Genomic DNA, 26401 nt, shown 5'->3' with positions numbered 1-26401 from the left:
AACAATGGTGACTGATAGTTCCAATAACAAGTAGTTGTCCTGTCTATTGGTTGAGATAATCTCATTTTAGTGAGAGGGCACCAGATCACCCTACGATTTCTTTTGTCTTGTCTCACTGAAACATCATTGCAAAATAGATGTCACTTAGGGTGCATTAGATTACTTTGCTAAATTTGATTGGTTTTTGTAAATGGGTTAATGCATAGATTACTAATATAAATAAATTGTATGGTTTCAGCAAATTAAATCATGAATTCCGTGACATTAAAATTACTCGATATCAATAAACTTACCAATGAAAATTATACGACATGGAAAAACAAAATCGACACAATACTATTCATAAATGGTCTTCTTTTATCCTAATGGAAAATTGTCCTTTTATTCCTACTCAAAATGCCACTCGAAACATTTGAAAGGCATACGAGTGCTAGATAAGGGCAAATGAAAAGGCCCAAATGTATATCTTGGCTAGCCTTTCTAAAGTCTTGGTCAAGAAGCATGAGCCCATGATCACTGCCCATGAGATCATTGAGTCCCTGCAGGGGATGTTTCAAAAACCGTCCGCACAACTCAGGCATGATGCTCTAAAACACATCATCAATGCCCATATGCAAGAGGGGGCGTCTATTAGAGAACACGATCTCAACATGATGGTCCACTTCAATCTGGCGAAGATGAATGAGTCTGTCACCGATGAAGCCAGTCAGGTTAGCTTTATCTTAGAATCTTTACCTGAAAGTTTCTTACAGTTCCATAGCAATGTTGATATGAACCGGATTGACTACAACCTAACCACCTTGCTCAATGAGCTTCAAACTTTTCAGTCCTTGATGAAAAGCAAGGAATAAAAGGGAAAGACAAATGTTGCCTCGTCCTATAAAAATTTCGACAGAGGTTTGACCTCTGGAACTAAGTCGGTGTCTTCTTCTTTCAGCACCAAAAAGTGGAAGAATAAGAAAGGTAGAAAGGGGAAAGCTAAACCATCAGCTGCTGCCCAAAAGTGCAAGAAGACCAAGGTTGCAAAGTGAATCTGTTTCCATTGCAACCATGACAAACATTGGAAGGGAAACTATCCCAAACACTGGCAGAAAAGAATAAGACCAAGCAAGTTAAATCTGATTTCTTGTATTGGAGTCTTGTTTAGTGGAAAATGATGATTCAACTTGGATAATTGATTCAGGCGCCACTAACCATGTTTTTTATTCATTTTAGGAAATTAGTTCCTGGCGACAACTAGAAGCTGAGGAGATGACGATGCGTGTCAGAACTAGGCACATCATCTCAGTTGCGGCAGTGGGAAGACTCCGACTTACTTTACAAAATAGATATGTTTTGTTGGAAAATTTCTTTGTTGTTCTTGAATTAAAGAGGAACTTAATTTTCGTAAATTGTTTATTGGAACATAATTATACTATTTCTTTTAATGTAAATGAAGCATTTATTTGCAAAGATGGTATCAATATTTGTTCTACTAAGCTGAAAGATAATTTATACGTGCTAAGACCGTTAGCAACTAAAGTACTCCTTAATACTGAAAGGTTTTAAATGGTAGTAGCTCAAAATAAAAGAATTAAAATTATCCTAAATAAAATTCCCTCTTTGGCACCTAAGGTTAGGACATATCAATCTTAATAGGATTTAGGGATTGGTTAATAATGGACTTCTAAGTGAGTTAGAAGAAAATTCTTTACCTGTGTGTAAGTCATGCCTTGAAGGCAAAATGACTAAAAGATATTTTACTGAAAAAGATCATAGAGCCAAAGAACCCTTAGAGCTTGTACAATCAGACATCTATGGTCCGATGAATGTTAAGGCAAGAGGAGGGTTTGAATATTTCATTACTTTTACTGATGATTATTCAAGATATGAGTATGTTTATTTAATACAATAGAAATCTGAAGCTTTTGAAAAGTTCAAAGAGTTTAAGGCTGAAGTTGAAAATCCATTAAATAAAATAATAAAGACATTTCGATCTGATTGAGATAGAGAGTTTTTGGATCTTACATTCCAGCACTTGATATACCTCAGTAGAATGGTGTATCAAAAAGAAGAAAACGAACCTTGTTGGACATTTTTTGGTCTATAATGAGTTATGCATCCCTACCGGACTCATTTTGAGGTTGTGCAGTACAGATTGCAACTTATATTTTGAACTGTGTTCAATCTAAGAGTGTTACAAGAACACCTTTGGAACTATGGAATGGTCATAAAGGTAGTTTATGCCATTTCAGGATTTGGGGTTGTCCAGCGCATGTGCTTGAGGCAAATCTTAAGAAACTGGAACCTCGTTTAAAATTGTGCCTATTTGTAAGCTACCCTAAAGGAACGAGAGGTGGTTGCTTCTACGATCCTAAAGAAAATAAAGTTTTGTGTCAACAAATGCTACATTTCTAGAAGAGGACCACATAAGAGAGCATAAACCCCGTAGTAAAATTGTGTTGAATGAACTTTCCAAGAAAACTATTGAACCTTTAACAAGAGTTGTTGGAGAACCCAACACCTCAACAAGAGTTGTTCAAGTTGGTTCATCTAGTAGGTCAAATCCACCTCAAGTATTAAGGGAACCTCAACGTAGTGGGAAGATTGCAAACTCGCCCATCCATTATATGGGTTTAACAAAAATCCTAGCTATGGTAGCTGATAAAGATGTTGAGAATCCATTGTCTTACAAGAAGGCAATGGAGGATGTTTACAAAGATGAGTGGGTCAAAGCTATAGATCTCGAAATGGAGTCTATGTACTTCAATTCTGTTTGGGATCTTGTAGATCAACCTGATAGGGTAAAACCTATAGGTTGTAAATGGATCTACAAGAGAAAATGGGGTACTGGTGGGAAGGTACAAACCTTCAAAATTAGGCTTGTGGCAAAGACTTTCTCACCTATTGTCATATAAAAATCTATTTGGATCCTCCTGTCCATTGCCTCATATTATGACTATAAGATATGGCAAATGGATGTCAAGACTGCCTTTCTGAATGGCAATCTTGAGTAGACCATTTATATGGAGCAGCCTGAGGGATTCATAACCCAAGGTCAAAAGCAAAAGGTTTGCAAGCTAAACTGGTCCATTTATGGATTGAAGCAAGCTTCTCGATCTTGAAATTAAATTTGATATTACGATCAAATCTTATGGTTCTAATAAAAATGTTGACGAGCCTTGTGTTTACAGAGAATCATTAACAATTTAGTAGCTTTTCTAGTTGTATATGTAAACGATATCTTACTCATTGGGAATTATGTAGGTTTGTTAACTGAAATTAAGCATTAGCTAGTGACATAATTCCAAATGAAAGATTTGGGAGAGACACAATTTGTTCTAGGCATTCAGATCTTTAGAGATCGAAAGAACAAAACGCTAGCCCCGTATCAGGCATCATATATTGACAAGATGCTTGTCAAATTTTCGATGCAAAACTCCAAGAGAGGTTTACTCCCTTTCAGGCATGGAGTTATATTGTCTAAGGAACAGTGTTCTAAGACACCTCAAGAGGTTGAGGAAATGAGACGGATCCTCTATGCATCGATTGTTGGCAACATGATGTATATGACGTTATGTACTAGACCTGACATCTGCTATGCGGTAGGGATAGTCAAAAGATATCAGTCTAATCCAGCACTTGAATACTAGACCACCGTTAAGAACATCCTCAAGTATCTACAGAGAATGAGGGACTACATGCTCATGTATGGTTTTAAGGATTTGATCCTTACAGATACACAGACTCTGATTCTCAGACTGATAAGAATCCTAGGAAATCTATATCAAGATTAGTGTTCACTCTTAACGGAGAAGCACCAAGCAAGAATGCATTATTGACTCCACCATAGAGCCAAAGTACATAGCGGCTTGTGAAGCTACTAAAGAAGCTGTGTGGCTCAGGAAATTTCTGACTGATTTGGAAGTGGTTTCAGACATGTCAAAGTTCATCACCCTTTATTGTGATAATAGTGATGTTCTGGCTAATTCCTAAGAGCTTTGGATTCACAAGTGCGAGAAACATATAGAGCGAAAGTATCATCTAATCCTAGAGATTGTGCAACGAAGGGACGTGATTGTCATGCAGATAGCTTCGGAGCACAGCATTTCTTATCCATTTACAAAGGCCCTCATGGCCAAGGTGTTTGAGTGTCACTTGCAGAGCATGTGTCTACAGGACAGGTCACATTTAGTCTAGGGCAAGTAGTAGATTTTATACCGGGCACGTGTTATGCCCTAGTTTATTGATTTGTGTACTTGTATATTATATACCCCACTAGCTTTAGAATAAGTGGGAGATTGTTGAGGTTGATGCCCTAAATCTCGTAGGGTTCTATAGTTTGTAATTGTATTCTACAAACATTTCATTTATTTAATAAAATAAAAGATGTTTTATTTGACATTTAGTAGCATTAAACCCACAAACCAATAAACTAACATCCAAGGTTATCATCTGTAGCTTAAACATGTATGTAGAGACATACGGGTGGATCATGTTTAAGTGATAACCTAAATAATCTGTAGTAGATGGATAAGATTGGATACCTATCCTGGTGACATTACGAAAACGACCTATTTTGTAGATGTTATAATTGTTGTAAAGTGCTATAAATGATCTGATCCTGATCATTCATATGGAAACATATGAGCGAGGGTATTCTATACAAACTATATAAAGGAGCTTGTATAAGACTGGACTACGAAATGACTAGTCTCATTATATAACGTCATTCATAATTGAGACTTACATTTCACCAAAATGACCATAGATGCATGACCTGAATCCTAGGTGAGTTCTAAACTCTTGTCTATGAAGGCATTCCTTTAATTTGTATGGGATAGAGTAGCCAAATCACCGACTCAACAAGCTTACCATTTTGGGGATTCATCTGATTGGGGAGCTGGGAACACAACTACACAAGACGAAGTTCACTCCTTCCCCGAGGTTGATGTAAGTAGATAAATTGCTCCCTTAAGGGCTAATTTTAGGACTTGAACAATGTGGCGCCATAGCCTTTCATTACCTGAGAGAGGTTTGTCATAGTTGGATTATGACTTATTGTTCATTAAAGAGATCAACGGTACTTAAAGAATTAGATGTAATTACAAGGGCAAAACGGTAATTTTGGCCTAGTTGTACTTATAAGCAATTTGTAAAGGATCATCGTACTATTGACTGATTATATCCAATGGACACAGAAATATATCTGTAGTGCGAAGAGTGCAACTGTTGGTCTTTATGAGGTCCCCTCTGTAGCTCAACAAGGATTAAATGAGAATCAATTTCGGATTAATTTGAATTGTTCAAATTAATTGAGCGAATTAATTATATGTGATATAATTAATTGATTTAATTATATATGATATATTTACTATAATGTATTTGATACATTATAATATAAAGTTTATTGAGAGGAAATAAAATTTAAATATGATTCATATATTAATTATGTAAATTGGATTCATATAATTAAATTTAGTATAAATAGGATTTATATTAAATATCATGCATTAATGAGAGAATGAAAACTCTAGGTTATATTATATTTGATACAATATTAAACTGTAGGTTATATGTTATATTTGATATAACATAAAGTTTAATATATATTATATGATAAAGTGGTTATCATATAAATATATATTAATGTTTTATGAAATTATTTTTCTTTTAATTAATTTAAATTTTGAAAAATATTTTTTGGGAGGGTGTAGTAACTCCCTCCCTTTTTTTCTCTCTATAATGTGCTTGTGTGGGTTGTGTGCAGAAAAGTTGTTACCTCCTTCTTCCTCTTGAGTCTTATAGATAGTTCTGAGTGAAAAACACATAATTCTCTTAGAGAAAAAGTTCTCTGGATCTCACCTTCCTCTCAATCTCAATTCTCTTCTCTTCCAAAAACCAAGAGCCCACATAACTTCTTGGATTCTCATCCTAGAAAATATAAAGGAAACTTTCGTGGTAGTGGCCATTAGGATTTCGAGTACGTTGTTGTTCATGATCAACTCCGAAAGAGAGGAATATACGTGAAGATTGGATCTTCGAAGGTTAATATCTCCTATCTCTTTTCTTAATTTCATAATTGCATGTTCTAATTTTAATTTAATACATAATTATTTCGGTATGTTTTTGTAAAAATGTGTGTTTTGTAAAAAAATGGAATTTGGGACCATTCCCTGCTTCCGCTCAGGACCTTCATTAGTTCCTTCATAGATAGCATCTCTAAGATGACACCTGGCACACTAAGCTCACTTATGGCCTCTAATCTGGCCACTTAGCCCATTAATTAGATGATTAACTTGGGTGTTTAAGCCTTTTACCAATGCATAGGCTTACGTCCATGCAAGTCTCCCTTCTAGCCAATGCATACTCAAACAGCATTGTACTCCTTCGATCACCGCATTGCTAGACTGTGAATCACTTCCTTGCCTTAAGCGCTCATGATTAGGCTTTCCGCACATCAATGCCTTCATTAACCTCTACACGTGCCTCAGTGCTCCTTGTCATCGTATAGCCCTTGGACACCTACCCACATAGTAACACATGCCTTCATGGCATCTAGTCCTCTGATTTCTATCTAACTGTTAATTCTCTTATCTCACCCGAGAGCTCAACTATTTAAACTTCTAAAATTTTTCTCTTTTAAACATTATACATAATTATAGCACACCTTACATAACATTCAACTACATAGACACCATTAACTCATAATCATAGAAACTTAAGCACAATTAATTAGTAAAATAGGTTTAGGGGTTTACAAATACCTTCCTAAGTGAGCTGCGTCCAAGACACCACGAAGCCGAGCATGAATCTCACCTTGTGAACTTTTAGGGAGAACGTGGGTGGAAAAATGACATATCACATACATTTTTTTTCCTCTCACTAAGTGTTTTGCAAAAGGTTGATTGACTTAGAAAAAACCAGCTAATTAATGTTAATTAAGTCCTTTGTTAATTTGTTCAATATAACATTTCTATTGAATATTTTAACAATATATGATTTCATTTATTAAACTCTTTAATAAATTCAATCATTTATTGCATGCTTATAAAATATTTGCCCAATTCACCTTCCAGGTCAGTTCCTAGATAGAGGTGTTCCATTTTCGTCAGCTTAAATACCTTAGCCTAGATAGACATTCCTAAAATAAATATCCCTTATGGGCAATTATTTTATACATTTAATCTTTTACAAAATTTGTTTTAATCCTATTAAAACAAATTAAAAGTTTAACATATTTCTAATCTCATTAGAAAATCTTTCAACATAAGTCTAGGTGAATTAATTTTAAACCATTTGAAATTAAATTGGACCTATGTTTGCATGCAACTCTTTACTATAGATTTTAATCTATTCCATTAAACATATAGCAATTATATTTTAATGTCATATTAAAACCTATAATTTGCATCTAATGACGTTGATCAAATATAACAATTATATTGATCTAAGTAGTATCATGCTCAATGCAAAGTTCATTTTCTTTGAAAAATATAACATTTATATTTATCATCCATGAAATGTAAACATACATATTCATCATTCCACCATACATTATAACATTTATAACATTGTATGATGCATGAACATATTTAATGAAACATACATCAAAATAATATGACACTTATATTATGATGCATGAGCATGCTGATTAAATTATGAATTATAAATAATATAACATTTATATTAAATATGATGCATGAAAATATTTATCCTAAGGCGCGATTCTAAATCTATATGGCATACGTTATGCAGTATAAATTCATCCATTTGATTTATACATACATCAAATGCATAATCAATTAAACAGTAAATATTAGACCAAATTTTGATACCATAAAAATTAGTTAAATTAATATAACTAATTTATATTAATCTAATTAATAAAAATAAATGAAATTACAAATAACAAAGGAAATCTATTACAAAAACCGGAGAAGGGACTCGAACTCACGACTGCTAAACTCCTCGCACGTGCCTGTGAAGCTCAGAATGTTACAATGATGGGGGGTAGCATCGAATGTCGTCCACCTCGCCTCACCTTGTAGCGTCACAATGTTTGGTAGTGGCATCACAACACTGCAATCTAGAAGCCCTTTCTGCAGTGTTTTACTTCGAACTTGGATCAAGAACCTCTGTTATCGATCAAGAACCTCTGTTTTTCTCTGATCTCTTCAACAACTCTTGCTCTTCGATCGACGTGAACTTACATAATCGATAGAAAAACTTAAATGCCCAAAAAACAATGGGCCCTTACATTTTAATCGCATTAAAACATAAAACTAAGTGCCAAAGAATGTAAATATCCACTATTGCAAACCTCACATTCAAAATGCAGATTAAAAAACCACAATTCTACACTGGTTTTTATTTAAAAAATATGAAAAACAAAAATGCAAGTACTAGCTCTGATACCAATTAAAGGGAACTGAATTCCTGTGGAAGCATGAGATCACCTTATATTTAGTTTTTTTTATTTTAGGGAAACAAAATACATCAGTCCAATCAAGAAGAACAAAGGACGAACATCAACTAATTAGCATGTTATTAAAGAAGAAGAAAAAGAGAGAAAGGATTTTACCTTTGTCGGAATCCCGATCTTCACCAAAATTCCTCTTGCTTTTTCACAAACACCTCTTCACGATCAAAGACACCACCATAAGAATAACCTTGTTATTTTCTAGATTCCAAGGGTTTGATGGGTGGTCTCCAACAATTGGAAGAGGTAGAGAGAAAATGTTGAGAGAGAGTAAAGAGAAATTGGTGGAGGTTAGGTTTTTTCTTTTGCACAATGAAGATTATTGCCCTAAATGGGCTATAAAGATATATTTATATGGAGAAGGGTTAACCCATTCTCCAAATATTTCCTTTTTCACCCTTAATGCTAATTAATTAAATAACCCTTATTTAATTAATTGGCATACTAATTAAATAAACTATATTAAATCCTATTTAGTATATAATAATTAGTTATCATATAAACATCACATGTTATATGTATCCACCTCTCTGTTATAATTAATTAATTCTACATGGATCTAATTCACATGAATTTAATATTTGAATCACATTCAAATATTTTTCACTTACATAATTTGAATTACATATCACATCTATAATAACCATTATATATTAATCTCATTAATATGAAATTCCCTCAATTGATTTAAACAATTCAAATCATTTCTCATTGATATCCTTTAGCGAGTTAACAATGGGACCTTATGGACCTACAAATTAGAAGCTCCAATGATATGAGATTAATTAATTAAATTAACTGATATTCATTAACAATTAGTCACTCCACTAAATACCGATAGTTGCACTCTTCACACTACATATATATTTTTGTGTCCATAGATATAACCAATCAACGGTGGATCGACCCTTCACAAATCGCTCATAGCTACGACTGGGTCAAATTACAGTTTTATCCCTATAGCTACTTCTAACTCCTTAAGTACCATTGATTCCTCTAACGAACAAACAATTTATAGTCCAACTATAAACTGACACCTCTCGAGCCAACGAGAGGTTGAGCCTTATTGTTCAAGACTTGGAATCAGCTATTAAGGGAGCAATTTATCTACTTTCCCTAAGGTTAGTAAGGAGTGAATTCCATCTTGTGTTGTTGAGTTCCTAGCTCCTTATTCGGAAAAATCTCAAAATGGTAGGTTTGATGAGTTAACTAACATGGTCACTCTGATCCATACAGATCAAAGAATTGCCCTCATAAACAGAAGTTCCCAACTCACTCAGGATTAAGGTCAAGTCACCTATGGTCATCCTAGTGAAATGTAAGTCTCTTCTAGTAATAGTGTTAAATAGAGAAACTATTTATTTCGTGGTCTGGTCTAATACAAACTTTCTGTATATAATACCCCTACTCATATATCTCCACATAAACGATCAGGATCAGATCATTTGTAGCATTTTACAACAATTGTAACAACTACAAAGTGGGTCGTATTCATAATATCACTCACAATGATAAGATACCCAGTCTTATCCATTTACTACAAACCATTTGGGTTCTTACTTAAACATGATCCACCTGTATGTCAACCACATACATGTTTTAAGTTACATAAAATAACCTTGGATCTTTGTTTATTAGATTGAATTAGTGTAGTCTAAATATTAATAAAATGCCTCTTCTTTTATTAAATATGTGATTTGTAGTTACAAAGTACAAGATACATGGGATTTAGGACAACAAATCCAACAGAGATGAAGTTTTTACATGAAAGTCATTTCGAGCTAGTGGAATTACCTAAAGAAAAAATCGCACTGGAAAATAAGTGGGTTTATAGAGTGAAACGAGAAGAACATACCTCAAAGGTGTGTTACAAAGCAAGATTGGTTGTCAAAGGGTTTAGTGAGAAGAAAGGTGCCGATTTTGATGAAATTTTTGCTCCAGTTGTCAAGAAGTCTTCTATACGTGTAGTTTTGGGTTTCATAGCTAGTCTTAACTTAAAGGCTGAGCAAATGGATGTTAAGACTGCATTTCTTCATGGGGATTTAGATAAAGAAATCTATATGAACAACCAGAGCGTTTTGAAAAGAAAGGAAAAGAGTATATGATGCGTAAATTGAAGAAAAACCATATGGGTTGAAATAGGCACTTAATCAATGGTATAAGAAGTTTGAGTCAGTCATGGGGGACCAAGACTACAAAAAGACTACTTCTAATCATTACATTTTTGTTCAAAAATTTTGTGATGATTTTATTATATTATTGTTTTATGTTGATGATATTTTGATTGTTGGTAGGAATGTTTCAAGAATAGACAGGTTGAAAAACAATTGAGCAAATCCTTTGGCATGAAGAATTTGGGGCCAATAAATAAAATTCTTAGAATTCTAATAGTTCAAGACAGAGCATCCAAAAAGTTATATATGTCATAGGAGCAATACTTAGAAAAGGTGCTAGAGCATTTCAACATGAGTAAAGCAAAATAGGTTAGTTCTCCTTTATCTAGTCATTTTAAACTAAGTAGCAAACAGAGTCCTTCTACAAATAAAGAGAAGGAAAATATGAGCAAGATCCCTTATGCTTCAGCAGTTGGGAGCTTGATGTATGTCATGGTATGTACTAAACCTAGTATTGCTCACATTGTTGGTGTTGCTAGTCTTTTTATATCTAATCCAGGAAAACAGCATTGGGAGGCAGTTAAGTGCATCATGAGATATTTGATAGGCACTTCCAGTTTGAAAATCACATTTGAAGGTGGAAAGCTAGTATTTGCTACGTACACTGATTCATATATGGCAAGAGATTTAGACAACAGAAAGTTTACTTTTGGTTACCTAATGACATTTGCAGGTGGTGCAATATCTTAGCAACAACGATATAGGAGCTTGGCTTCAAGCAACAACGATACATGATATACTATGATAATCAGAGTGCAATTCATTTTGGTAAGAATGTTGCATTTCATTTCAGAACAATACATATAGATATAACATTGGATGAATGATGCTTTGAATAATGAATTGTTTGAGCTAGAGAAGATACATATTGATCATAATGGATCTGATATGTTGACGAAGAATCTACCAAGAGAGAAGCTTGAATTTTTTCCGTTCCGTAGCTAGAATGACAAGTTCCTCCACAAAGTGAAATAGGGAAGATTTGTTGGTTTATTTCACATAGTGAAGGCCCAATATTAAAGGCCTATTAGGGCATATTTTGTTTTGTTTTAAAAATGAACCTTCAGCCATTGGTTTTGAATTTTTGTGAGAGAGGCACACGAAAACCGAGAGAAGAATAACAAGACAGAGAAGAAAATTAGAGAAAAGAAAGCTTTCTTTCCAGCTCCATTTTTCAGCCGTTTGAGGGTCAATCCGTGGTCCGATCAAGCTAAAATTTTTACAACGTGTTCTTGACATGAGAGCTTCAATCTGAACCATGGAGATTTCATTTAAAGCTATCTACGATCAAGTTTTAGTAGATACTTGTTTGCACTTATTGTGAGATCTTTCTATTTTCTTCTTATTTATTGTTGTCGTTTGTTGCCGAGATAGTTAATCTTGAGATATAATTTGTGTATACCTTTAGTTGTAACTAGGGGGAACTTTATTGTACTAATTATTGGTTGTAGTGGTGACTTCTGTCTGTGGTTTTTTACTCATCACATCGAGGGGGGTTTTCCACGTTAAAATTGTTTATGTCCTTACTTGATTATTATTGTTGTTTCTAGTTGACTAGTATTCTCTTATATTCACACAATAGGGGATAATTTATCCAAAAATATAGTATTTATCCCAACATGATGTACTCCAATCAAATCCTAAAAGCTCTTTAAGATGCATATAAGCTTCCACCTAACTTCTAAATGCATTCTAGGGCTTGACAACATTGACCAACTCTTTTAAACTCTTAACTAATCACTCTTTTTTTTTTCTCCCTTCTACCACTTTCGATATTGGTTCGATTAACTTTCCCATTTATTTCCAAAAGGAAGAAAACAAAATTCATTTTTTAAAAAAATTAATTCTTCCTAAAAAAGGAGAGAAATTTCATAGAGAAATTTCACCTAACAAAGGGGGAAAACTAAAGTTTCAAAGAGGAAACAAACTAAGGAAAAAAACATATAAGAAATCTTGAATAAAAAATAAAAAACCCATTTTGCACATGAAAACCAAAAATACTTATTCCGAAAATCGAAGCCAGCAGAATAGAACATCCTTGCCCTAAAAACCAAACACCCCTTCGTCACAAGTTCAGATAAACAACGCTTCCTTCACAATTTTTAGACGATTGATGCTTTCTCTACAACTTTAGATGAACGGAACTAGAGTTTCCTCCTCGATTTCTGATGAACGGAAAAACTCCTTGCTTTAGACGAGAACGGCGAACTATAGGGAATGGGTAAAAAGTGAAACTCGCGAGTGAATGGAATAGAGTGAGAAAAAAGATCTTGTGACTAAACCCTAACTCGTTGCATACCCAAGCTTGCAACTAAATTTTATTTCAACATAAACACTTCAATCAAGCGCCAAAATGTTAGGAATGTCCTAGAACTCGTAGTTCGGGTTAAACATTCTATTTTATCAATAACAATGACTTGTTGATTTTGCATCTTATTATGAAAATACAATAAACGCATCCTTGGCTATAGTTTGAATGTTGTAACTTTATGTAGTGACATAAACAGGATCGAGTTGACAGTATATAGCCTAAATGGTCTAATAAGTATATGGATGAAATTAGGTATCTCATCCTGGTAACACTATTGGATGTGGCCCACTCTGTAGTTGTTAGAAGAAGTTGTAAGGTATTACAAATGATGTGATCCACAAATCGTTCATGTTGAGACATGAGAGTGGGAGCATCCTATGCAATGAGTTTGCATATAAACTGGACCACGAAAAGAGTCACTTTTCTTTATAACGACCGTTTAATATTAAAACTAACTATTTCATTTATTATATAACCTAGGTTAACTCGATTTTAATCTTGAGCTAGCTATGAACTCCTGTTTGTTCGGAATTATCCTTTGATCTACAAACAGCGAGAGTAGTCCAACAGCACTGCTCAATAAACTTACCATTTTGGGGATAAGATCGGATGAATAGCTGGGGATATAACCTTGCAAGATAGAATTCACTCCTACTCTATTTAGGGTTAGCAGATAGATTGTTCTCTTAAGTACTGACTCCAGGCCTTGAACAATCAGGGCCCCGCCTTCTCATGATAGAGAAAATATTTGATTCATAGAGATTATGAATCAGAATTGTTCATTAGAGAATCAGTAGGAACTTAAGGAATAAGATGTAGTCACAGGGGAAAAACGGTATTTTTGACATAGTTGTGATTACGAACAACCTGTGAATGATTGATTTACTGATTATGGTTATTAAGTGGACGTAATATCTACAGTGAGGAGAGTTTAACTATGAGCTATAGTGGAGTGTCCCATTAGTTAACGAATGAGGGTTAGATCAGACTAATGAGTTTAGCCGATTAATCTCGAATCGTTGGAGCCCATGATCTGTAGGTCCGCAAGTCCCCCTACTAGCTCGTAAATGGATAATTTTTAGGGTAGCTTGAGAGATTAATTTGAAACGTTCAAATTAAATGAAACAAGAGAATAAATATTTAAATATGATTTAAATATATAAAGATGATTATTGTAAAAAAAATTAATTTAATATTTGATATTAAATTAATTAATTTAAGAAAATCAAATTTTGAATTAAAATGATTTAAAATCCTTTTTTTAAAAAAAAATACATAATTTCGAAGAGAAATTTTTCTAAGAAAGAAGTTGTCTTCTTTAGTCAGGCTACTGTGAGTTTTCTCTGGTTTCTTCACATCTTCAAGTTGTTCTTGAGTCTCACAACTCTGCCTAAAGCTCCAAGATCATAGTAGGGAAGGTTTTGAGGTGGTTCACATTGATAACAAGTGAAGACAGCAGTTGAACAGACGTTTTCTTGGAGAGTTCATCAAAGGTATGTTCTGAAAACCCACTTTTTGAGAAAAGCATGCTTTAGCTTTTGCTAAAATTAGTGAATTGGAAAGCTTATGGATCCTTGATACTTCTGTTGCATGTTGTTTAACTCTTTCACAAAACTCCCGCCCAACTAATTGGATTTTCAACTAAAGCCTAATTTGCCGCAAAATACCCTACATTGAAATAAGTTTTCATCGCAACCTGCAACATATTGTATTGCCATCACAAGCTCATTTGCAACAGATTAATATTTCGTCACACAAAACTACGACAATTAGGGTTGATCATCATAATCTTGCAACTTATCATTCTTTCATCACAAGGTTAGAGATGAAAAATGCATTTTGTCATTAAACGTGCGACGATATAGAAATAGTTGCGAATAATTCATCACTAAAAGTAATATTTCTTGTAGCGAGTACTCGCTCAAAGCATTATACCACTTATACAATTGAACTAGTATACCAAGCTCAAAATGATTCAATTGGGATAACTTGAATCCAAAGGCAAGACTTATTTTATAATGCTTAGAACGCATTACTTTCTTAAACCTACTTTCAAATGTAAGACAATTGCACTTCTTATATTTTGCAAAACGCAATCGTTATCGCCATGGACTAGCACAGCCATGAATCATTATCGCAAGGGTTTTTCGGATCCCCTTGACCATATAAATTTTGTGCCTACATATTTTTTTAGTATTAGTAATACGGGTCGATCCACAAAGAACCAACAAGTTTCTCAGATAGAATGCTTAAAATCCCGTAGTAAACGTAGGGCGGTTTGATTGATTGTGATTATGAATTTGAAAGTGCTTTGAATGTAAAAGTTGTTGAAAAGTAAAGTTTAAGCAATTGTAAAAAATTTAGTGCTGAGAAAAATACTATTGATTAAAATGCCTAGCACGAGTCTTTTCGTGGTTTTTCCAAATTATTTACTTGATCATCGAATTCATGAGACTAATTTGTTGCTATGAACAACGCCGCTCGATAGCGTGCAAGGGTGTTGTGACGCTCTATCGTTGCCATACTTCTATCCAAGGCAGCACACGGCAGCACACGAGGGTGTTGCAGTAGGGACATTTTGGTAATTAATTTCATCTTTGCCCGATTGATGCTTTAGGCCTTGTTTTGGTCCATTTAGTCAGTTTTTGCCCTAAGGGTCCAACCTACCTCCTTTATTCCTGAGACCTATAAAATCATTAAATAAACTCATAAAATCAATGAACTACCCTAAATTAAGTAAAGCCAAATTATTTTAGGTTATCAAACCACTTTTTTTTTTGTCTTCCTTCTCTCTTTATCATCTTCTCCTCTTTTTTTCCTCTTTGGTCCATCATATGTCACTATCGCCACTATCACCTCTGCACTTCCCTAAAATTAATTTATATTTTTAAGAAATAAAAAATTGATCAAACTTTTTTATTGATCGGTAGCAAACTATACCCAAAAGCCATTGATTTTTTTGCATTGGCTTTCTTCAAAAATCGATGTCAATTCACTAATGAACATTTTTATTCCTAGGAGTTGAAGTATCAACAATGACCTAATTGCATGCGAAAAATATGTGTAACTTAAGCTCCACTTGAGAAAATAAACATAATTCATTATTCATTATATCATTATAAGGTGAATGCAATTGTAAAGGCTTGAAAGTATTGATATAACGAAATTTATTATTCTCATCAGGCCATCAACATAAAAATTTGGGATTTATTTGCTAATTTAATATAATATCAAAGCAAGAAATCATATATTTTTCGAACATTTGTAGGAACTGTTTAGGGTACTAAGTTGAGAATAGGGTTAGCAAAATTCCCCGCGGGTCAGGTTCCTGCGGGGACCCACCTCAATCGGGGTGGAAAATCCCCGGTTTGGTTGGGGATGGGGTCAAACCGGAAAAAATTTTCGGGGGCCGTCCGGAGACCGAACGGGGACGGGGACGGTATCCCTGCCCCGATCCCGATTTGATATATTTATATTTTTATAAATATATATTTATAATATAGAAAATAATTTATTTATATATATGTTTATAATATATAGTGTTGGATTGGATCCCAATATTAAATATCCAAATTCTAATTCTAAGTCCAAGAAGCCAAACCCAAACTTAAAAAATAAAAAAATAAAAAATGCCCTAAATTGAAAACCACTTGTCGTGAACTGTGAAGACCGAAGAAGACCTACCTCTACCTGCCGTCTTCGTGAAGACTGAAGAGAAAACCACTACCGTGAACTTGAAGACCTTTCAAGCGTGAAGACCACTGTCGTGATTCGTAAACTTGAAGACCCTTCAAGCGTGAAGACCACTGCCGTGATTCGTGATTTGTGAACTTGAAGACCTGTCGTGATTCGTGAACTTCAGAATTGTCGTTCACACTCCAGGCGTCCGTGATTCGTGAAGACCTACCTGCCGTCGCCATGTCCGTTCAGGTCTTCTCCTTCACACCGGGAGGTGAGATCTGGAAAGGCAATACACGATATTAGTTTGAAAAGTAGATCAAATGACTTGTAAGGATATATTTTGATTGAGTTGTTTTGTTTTTCATTTGAAAAAAAATAGACTTGTGCTGCTGCCCTAGACAGCGTCTGCCGAGATCTGAATTTATAAAAATTAGTAAATAATAATAATAGTTTCATGTGTATTGATATTAAATGCTTTGAGTCTTTGTGTATGTTTGAATGCTTTGAATTTTAGGCTTAAATATGTTTGAAAAGTATGTTTGAATACTTTGAATTTTGGGATTGAATATGTTTGAAAATGCTTTGAGTCTTTGTGTATGTTTGAATTCTTGAATTTTGGGTTGAATGCTTTGAATATGTTTGAATGCTTTGAAAATTAAGTCCAAGTCTAAAGAAGGTTTTTTAAAGTAAATCTTTGATAGGTTGAAAACAATGTCTTCATCACCTTCTATAAATAAAGTTTCTCAAGTCCAATTCCAAGTCCAATCCCGATCCAACCCCAAATTTAACTTCATGCTCCTCGAATGATGATAATTTGAATTTTGATAATTATGTTATTCTTGGTAAGGATATTGAGAAGGGATCTTTAAAGAGTAAATTGACATCGGTTGTTTGGAACCATTTTAAGAAACAAAAAATAGATGGAGTAGACAAGGCGGTTTATAATTATTGCAAATGAAAATTAGGGGGTGAAAGTAAAAATAGAACCAAACATTTGCATGACCAAATTAAGATATGCTCATATAAAGGACAAAAGGACATACGACAATCCCTATTGAATCAGAGAAGAACAATACATTGAGTTTATATAACTTCGATCATGAAGCTGCAAAAAAAGCATTAGCTAGGATGATAATAAAACATTAATATCCTCTCTCAATAGTTGAGCATGAAGGTTTAGGAAATTTTGTAATGTCATCCAACCATTATTTAAGATGGTGTCAAGAAACACAATAAAGAAGGAACTTTTGAAAATTTATGAGACTGAAAAGTTGAAAACCATGATATTGTTGAATAAGATCAAAGGAAAAATTGCCCTTGCAACGGACATGTGGACTTCCAACCACCAAACAAAATGTTATATGGTTGTCACTGCACATTTTATTGATGATAGTTGGGTTTTGCAAAACAAAATAATCAAGTTTACATATGTCTCTTCTTCACACACTTCTGAGATGCTTCATGAAGAAATAATGGAATGTCTATTAGACTGGAATATTGATCGAAAATTATCATTTGTAACTGTAGATAATTGTAGTACAAATGACTCCATGGTTAATATGTTTGTTGATAGTTTGTGTGGAAACTTAATTTGGATGGGAGTTTATTTCATATGTAGTGTTGTGCTCATATTCTGAACTTATTTGTGAAAGATGGGTTAGTAGTGGTAGGAGATGGGATCAAAAGAGTACGTAGTAGTGTGTCTTTTTGTCTTTTTGGGTGCATACACAAAAAAAGAAGGAGAAATTTTAGGAAACTACTTGTCAGTTGAATGTTTATGATGGTCAGATGTTGAGTTTTGATTGTTGTACTAGGTGGAATTCTACATATTTTAGGTTAGTCATTGTTTTGAAGTACAAAGCTGTTTTTTATCGATTAAACAACAAGAACAAAAGTACAAGTGTTTTCCTTTGGATCAAGATTGAGTATTAGCAAAAGAGATATGTGAGAAACTATAAATATTTCATCACGTGGCTGAAATATTTTCTGGATCCAAATATCCTACTGTTAATTTTTTTTTTCCAAAAATTACTAAATTGGAATTGGTTATTTCTGAGTAGACGAATTCTGGCATTCAAGAGATAAGAGACAAGGCTTCAAATATGATTTCAAAGTTTGATAAGTATTGGAAGAAAATTCATGGGGTAATGGCCATAGCTGCAATTTTAGATCCACCTTACAAATTGAAGTTGATTGAGTTTTACTTCCCTAGAATTTATGGAGATAGTTTTTTTCTTGAAGTGGAAAGGGTTAAAAAAAAACTGTTCAGATTTGGAAACAGAATATCAGTTGAAGCATGAAGGTGAAGGTGATGAATATCGCTCTAAAAATTTAAATGGAACAGCACAAAATATAGAATTTGATGATTTTAATGATTATGACTTGTTTGTATCAAATTCCAATAATATGAATCGGAAGCAAATGCATATTTAAATGAATTGTCTTATCTCGATCGTCTGATTTTGACATTTTGAGTGAGTGGAAATTGAATGGTATCAAGTATCCCATTTTACAAAAAAAATTGCAAGAGATATATTAGTGGTAAGATTGTAAGCCCACATCGTAACAAATTTCATCCGAAGACGATAAAGACTGATGTGTGCTCAAAATTGGATTGCAACTAAACTTTTGACATGTTAGTTTGTTTATTTTGTTTTACCTCTTTTTAGCATTTAATATACTAATAAATATTTTCTTTTATTACAAATATGTGAAAATATAAGGTACTAGCACGGGAAAAGAAATGGTTAAACATTTAGCAACTGTTTTAGAAGATGCAGACAATTCTGATGAAGATGGCGTGGTGACTAATGTATGCTCAAGGATTAACATTTTTTTCTTATGACACTTTTTATTTTATGTGATCTTTTTTTTTTTTTTTACATTATTTGTTAATTACATTTTAAATGTAGGAATAAATAATACTCACAACTAAGGATGGGATGATGGCAAGAAATGAGAAAGATTTGAATGTGAAGTCATCGGTGAAGAGAGAAAGACGAACAATTTATATATTTTAAATGTATAAGACATATGTCTTTAATTGACTTCCTTATTCAAACTTTATTTAATTTTAAGCTGTAAACTTATTTAATGGATTTGTGAGTTTTTAAATTGTGTTTATTTCCTAGATTAGTCATTATATTTTGTTTATTTTTTGTAGACTAGTCAAATTTTAAATAAAATCACTTGAATTTAAAAAATGAGGAATCCGATAAATTTATTTAATAGATTTGTGAGCTTCTAAATTGTGTTTATTTCATATATTAGTTATTAATTTTTTTTTTTTTTGTGGACTAATCAAATTTTAAATAAAATCACTTGAATTAAAAAAAATGGGGAATCCCCCCACCCCGTCCCGGCCCTGTTACCAACCCTAGTTGAGATATAGTATCTTGAGTTCATATGTCTGTGTTTGGGTGCAGAATTGAGTTCATATGTACGGATATCTAGTGAAGTTTTTTGAACTCTAAATAATCTACTTTTATGATGACTTTTTTTGTTTTAAAAAATTTTTATCCAGTAATTCTACCCATTTTTCTATGGATTGCAATTTTTGTTCTTTTAATTTTTAAGTTCTTTCTTTCTTTTGTTCTATCTTTGTTTGTTTGTTTTTTTCTTTCTTTTGGGTAATGAACAACAATTAACCAAAGAGAAATCAAAACTTTTTATTCCTAATTTTTCTCCATGAATTTTATCATCATCTTCTTCTTTTTCCTCTTCTTCCTATTGTTGCTTTGTATTTTTCCTTTGTCATGAATTTTTTTAATTGAACTTCCCTCACCATCTTAGCATCAATAGAATACCACCACATTTATTCAACAATTTCACTTTCAAATTCCTCCAAATATGGAGGATCATCATAAAACAAATCTTCATTTTTTACTAATTCTTGTCAGAAAATATTACATGAAAAAAAATCTCCATTTGATGGTTTTTTTGTTATGTGTGATATATTATTCAACTACATGTATATTTTTCCAAATATTATTAACATTCATTTGATATGTAAATTTAGTTAATTAAAAATATATTTTACAAATATTACACTTAATGTAAACAAAATAATATTATTTATATAATCAACAACCCTACAACATATTTTAACAATAATCGGTCTTATAATAGTTGAAAGTGGTTGTCGAAGTTGATTATCAAAGATGATTTTCGTTGGAGTTTGTAGTTGGAGCTGGTGGTCGCATGAAGGTGGTATTGGAGTTAATAGCTGAAGTTTGTTGGAGATAGTTTTCAAAGCTCAAAGTTGGTCGTCGGAGTTGGTCACACAAAGATGGTCGTCGAAGTTGATTATCGAAAATGATTTTTATTGAATTTGTAGTTAGAAGTAGTTATCAGAGCTCGAAGTTAGTCACATGAAAGTGGTATTGGAATTAGTTGTCGGAGTTTTGTTCTCGGAGTTGGTTGTTGAAGCCCAGAGTTGTTTGTTGGAGTTGCTTGCTCGAAGGTGGTTATCGAAGATGATTTTCGTCATAATTTGTAGTTGGATGTGATTGTTGAAGTGTACGAAGATGGATATCGGAGTTGGTCATCCAAGTTTATTGTTGAAAGTGGTTGTCGGAGTCCAAAATTGGTCGTCGAAGTTTGTTGCAAAGGTGATCGTCGAAGTCGGGTCATCAAAGCTATCATCGAAGACAGTTGCCAGAGTCCGAAATTGGTCATCGGAGGTTGTCGCTGGAGTTATCATCAAAAGTGATTTTTAGAGTCTGGAGTTGGTTCCCGGAGTGTCACAGTGATAGTTGCCGATAGTGACTAAAGGATGGAGTCATTGAAAACATTGGAAGAAGGGAGAGTTGTGGTGAGTTGATAAAATATACCAACTCAACTTCACCAACATTTAAAGTTGGTGGGCTAAACATTTAGCAACTCAACTAAACTCATGTTGGTGAGTCAAATACCCCCGTAATGTTAACTTTTATCCAATGAATATTGATTTTCACTTGTTGAGTAGGTTAAAAATTTCGAAAGCCCACAAATGATTTTTGAGTTTTTTTTCTTGACAATATATAGGGTGAGGAAATCAAACCTCTAATATCAAATTCGATAGTATAAACTCTATGTCAATTAAACTATACCTAATTTTAAGATGATTGGTGGTTAAAAAACAAAGAAAAATAGAGTAATGACAATTAAGTAGGCAAAGTCATTTTGCAGCCATAGATGTCTGTCCATCAAAGTTCCAAAAAAGAAACTAATTGAGTGGATATCATTTATACATACACCCAAATGGGACAAGTATACAACATTTACAAACTCTTTGCATTCAACATGACATAGACTTATCAAATGTAACTAAATGTTAACTTTAAACCCGAACTAGTAAAGGCGTGCACCAAATAACTTTTCATGTATATAAAGGAGATTTAGATACATAACCAACAACGTGGATGAACATCAAAAAGTTGCTATGCTGAATAATGAATCATACCTTGTTCAAAATTAAAAAGAAATTAACATCTTTAACAAAATGCAAAATTAAAGAGAGAAAAACTTCCTAAATGCATGCATATTATTTATCGAATATATTCTTGACAAAGAAATTAACATCAATAACATGATATTCAAAAGGTCAACGATTAGCAAGAAGAATACAAAAAACACTACAACGTAATCAATTACCTAATCAATTTCAATTGAACCAATCAATCTCAATCAAAATCAGACTAGTTGATTCATCTTCAATTTTATAATTTTTATTAAATCAAATAATCAAACATATTATCGACAAAACTCAATTAATAAAGTATAATATTTAATTTTAATTTTGCTCGTATATTATATTATATATGGTATGTGAAACATTAATATGAATTGATGATGTAATTAAGAGGGCAATCCATGGATGGCACGTGTCATGTCCATTCCTATTAAAGTCGGACAGCGACTTTTGCGATAAAATAGGTTGGAAAATTGCTTCTACCATTTAATAACCCCTCTTATCCTCACACTATACCTAACTCTATAATCTAACTTATTTTTCCCATCTAATATTCATCTATTTTATATTTGTTATATATTATATAATACTATTAACACCCGTATAACTTAGTATTATTAGTGACAAAGACATCTGTGATACAAATCTTCCTATTCCTACATCTTCTCAAAATTTAAAAGTAATGTTAATCACAATTGTATTTGATTTAATCACTAAGAAACCTTCTAGCCCAACCCTAAACACTCTAAGATTCTTTTTCAAACCTCTTGGTCCTTGCAGAAGAAAGAAAAAAGAATTTCACATTCTTCCTTTCACTTTCGGGAAGGGAGGATTAAGAAAATCTTATTGATTGCAGCTTTCTCTAGACCTTTGGGAAAAGCAGGAAGAAAAAGAGGGACACTTATGTAATCTCAACATTTTAGTATGTTTATGTTGATTTTAGACTTTTTAAAAAATGAAGAGTTTTCCTAAAGTGTACATACTCATCTTAAGCTCTACACTATACACAAAATCACTTTTATCTTTTTAAAATCACTCGAATACAAACTTTTAATCATTTAAAATTAATTTAATTTTATATTTTATATTTTTAAATACAACTTTCATATCATCAGAATTAGTTTTAAATAATTAAAAATATGTTTCACGATAATTTTAAAAATAATAAAAATGATTTTAGCTATTTTTAAAATCACTACTAAACATAGTTGAATAAAAAAATAATTTCTCGACGTCCTAGTTTTGTGTAGGTAAAAGGGCACCTAGCCTAACCAAATGGCATGCGTTCTTAGTCAGACGTTTTCTAACTGTTTTTTTCTTTTTCTCTTTTGGCATTTATTATTGAGTTTTGCCCTATATTATTATTATTATTATTATTATTATTTTGACAATAGAGATTTGCCCTATATTCTTGAAGTATGGGATCTTCTAGTCAAATGAGCATACTTATATGTAGTACTTCATTCTTCCGTATATTAAATTTCTATTCACATATCGACGTTCAATTAGCATCCTATTATAATATCTTTTATTAATTAATTTGTTCATAATTTTTTAAAAATATTTATCAACATTGACATTTTTTCAATATGTCAATCAGTGTTTTCATAAAATTGATACTTCAATAGTTTCGTCTAACTTGATATTCTAGATCACTTATGTCTAGATTTAAGAAAGTTCAAAGTTTGATTCTTTTGAATTTTTCTTTTCTGAGTGTATGGTTAGTTAAATTGTATGTCATTTAACTGATACCTTTTTTAAACAATATTAGTTTTTATTGAGGGTTATCCAAGGTAAGCTTGGCCCAAAGCCTAGAGGCGAGTCCAAGCCTACAAGGTATAAGAGGAGGCATAGAGAAACATGCATCCCAAAAGGAAAATGTTGAAGCCTCGAAGTTTGGGCTGACCCGCCAAACCAATGAATATGCACCAATTAGAAATAACCAAGTCAAATCTGGATTGACACCCTACAATCTCAAGTGCCAGAAACGTTTCTAACATCATTGTTGTCACACGAAAATCATCGACTCGTGTCATATAACAAACTTATAAATAGCCCCACTCAACCACCCCAAGAAGAAAAGGTGAGTAATTCCTAACTGTAATACTCGATCTTACTTCTTTTGTGCTTCGTTGAATTAGTCACTCCATGCACTAACTTAGACATTAGAGTGCAGTAGGCTTGACATTATACCAGAGCCAAAATCGCTTACACAAGTCAGCTCGAAGAATATTGAAACCAAACTAAGGAGAAAACAGGTTGGAGATTAAGGCCACTGAAGGCCTGCAATAAAGCCCAACACAGATGAGATCCAAGTTCGAAGTGGATTAAAATTCAACACTTCCTTAAATTCAAAGTACACCCAAAAAAAAATAAATGTCTAATTTAAAATTGTTTACAAAATTATCTTAATTCAGCAACCTATGTTAAAAGATTCTCAAGTCATAATTGATTTTTTTAGTTAAAAAAAAAATAATGAAATTTGATGCTTACACTATTCATTTTAAATAATAAAATAAAATACAAATTTTATATTTTATATTATAACGCAACATTACACCATATATATTCAATATCTTTCTAAACCTGACTCACTGGTTCATCTTCCCCAAATTCACAATTCTGGAGAGAGAAAAAAATGGATGAAGATAGAGTTTCAGAGAAATGGTACCAAGGACTAAGAGGCTACTGGAAAAGAAAAAACTACGAGAAGCTCAACGGGTCGTCGCGACGGCGGCGGAGGCTGGCCCAGGTGGAGCTGGGGTCGACCCGGAACAACCGGAGGCGCTTCTGGCGGATCAAGATCTCACCCAAGCTCCGATTCTTACGAAAACTTCCGTCGCCGAAGAAACTCCTCCTCCGCCTCCGTGATGCCTACGTCAATATGATGCTCGGATTCGCTAATTCCCGAGTTTTCACCACCAGCTACGGCGGAAGCGCCGCCGTGTGCGACGGCATTCCGGGTTTCGGACAGCGGCCGGCGAAGGAATACGACGAGAAGATGATCCTCGACATCTATAAATCTATGGTGGCGGCGCAGCGGCAGATGGTCCACCACCCCGCCGCTGCCGGATCGGAGCCGGAAACCGCTCAGTCCAAGTGAAAAAGATATGTTTTAATCCGGAAGGTTTTTGGGTAGCTTTTCCATTTTAGTGTTTGTTATTTAATATATATATTAATTTTCAATTATATTATTTACCAAAGTTGAAATTTGTTGAATTGGAGATGAACTTAGAAATTAAATTAGATTGTTAATAAAGGAAAGTCGGAATTTCGTCTCATCGAGTGTCCAAGCTGCTCATCAATTAATTGTAAAATGATATAGTTGAAATGCAACCAAATTCAAGCTTTTAAAAAAAATTTGGTTAAATTGAAAAAGGTTTAAGTATATATTTTATTGATATGAATGAATACATCAAATGAGAGAAGGTAATTTATTTCATACAACATGTGGAGCGGAGAATGTGAATTTATTAACTTGTATTAGTCAAATAGTATACCTTACCGCTTGAGCTTTAACATCGACATTGTATTATTTATTTATTTATTATAATTATTTTATTTAAATTGGTTGTTGTAATCTTGATCTTTCTATTATTTTCTAAATGAGGAATAACTTATATTTTATTATTTTATTAATATTCAATAAATGCCTGTTGTTAATGAAAGGTTAATACGATCTAAATTTTGTCTGTCTTGTAGATATGGTTCCCTTTTTTCCAGATTTAATTATGTTGGAGATTGGACGTGTATGGGTGTGTAATGAAAAACAATTTGGATTTTGCCTTTGACTTTTGAAGGGTTGCTTTTCTTTTCTTTTTTTTTTTTTTTTAAAGAATAATATTTATCTTTTAATTTGGAATTGTATGATTCGATGAAAACACATGTATCTTTGGATAACCATTGCAATCATGCATGTTTATGATTTCTGGAATACATTATTATTAATTGGGCCGGGGAATCGGATCGAGTCAAAATTACGGTTTAATTTGGAGATTATGGGCCACCTTGATTCGTTAGATCCAATTTTTGAATTGGGCCTCCTAAGTAGATCCATTGAATTGGACCTTTGTATCAAGGCTTTTCATGGTATCTTTCGGAGGGCATTTGTCACCCAACTTGCCTTAGGTGGGTGGGGTGGGGGTGATGGGGTGATCTATTATAGTCCATTTAAAGGTTGTTTGGGGAATTGCAATGTAATCATGATTATTAAAAATCTAGAGTGTTAGGATGTGTGAGGAATCGAGGGCAGAACAAAAATAAAGTCGTGAAGCGTGAAAACGGTTGAAAAGAAGGTTGGATCGAAAATGGTGGGAATGGAA

General features: G+C 33.3%; 1 protein-coding gene across 1 annotated transcript; it reads left to right on the top strand.

The window, feature by feature from the left end:
* Positions 1-24649: 24649 nt before the first annotated feature.
* LOC120091357 (uncharacterized) lies at positions 24650-26004 on the top strand. The gene is made up of 2 exons (XM_039049355.2): positions 24650-25214; positions 25782-26004. Exon 1 carries the CDS (start codon positions 24718-24720, stop codon positions 25180-25182), a length of 465 nt encoding a protein of 154 aa, XP_038905283.1. The 5' UTR covers positions 24650-24717; the 3' UTR covers positions 25183-25214; positions 25782-26004.
* Positions 26005-26401: the final 397 nt, after the last annotated feature.

This window comes from Benincasa hispida, chromosome 11 (genome assembly GCF_027475165.1).
Source record: "Benincasa hispida cultivar pf3 chromosome 11, pf3_genome.v1.1, whole genome shotgun sequence".
In the NCBI taxonomy this organism is placed as follows: domain Eukaryota; kingdom Viridiplantae; phylum Streptophyta; class Magnoliopsida; order Cucurbitales; family Cucurbitaceae; genus Benincasa; species Benincasa hispida.
This window is presented reverse-complemented; position numbering and strand designations above follow the sequence as displayed.

What these genes read in the sequence shown, in the direction of transcription:
- LOC120091357 (XM_039049355.2), top strand. Translation starts at nt 24,718, where the DNA reads ATGGATGAAGATAGAGTTTCAGAGAAATGGTACCAAGGACTAAGAGGC.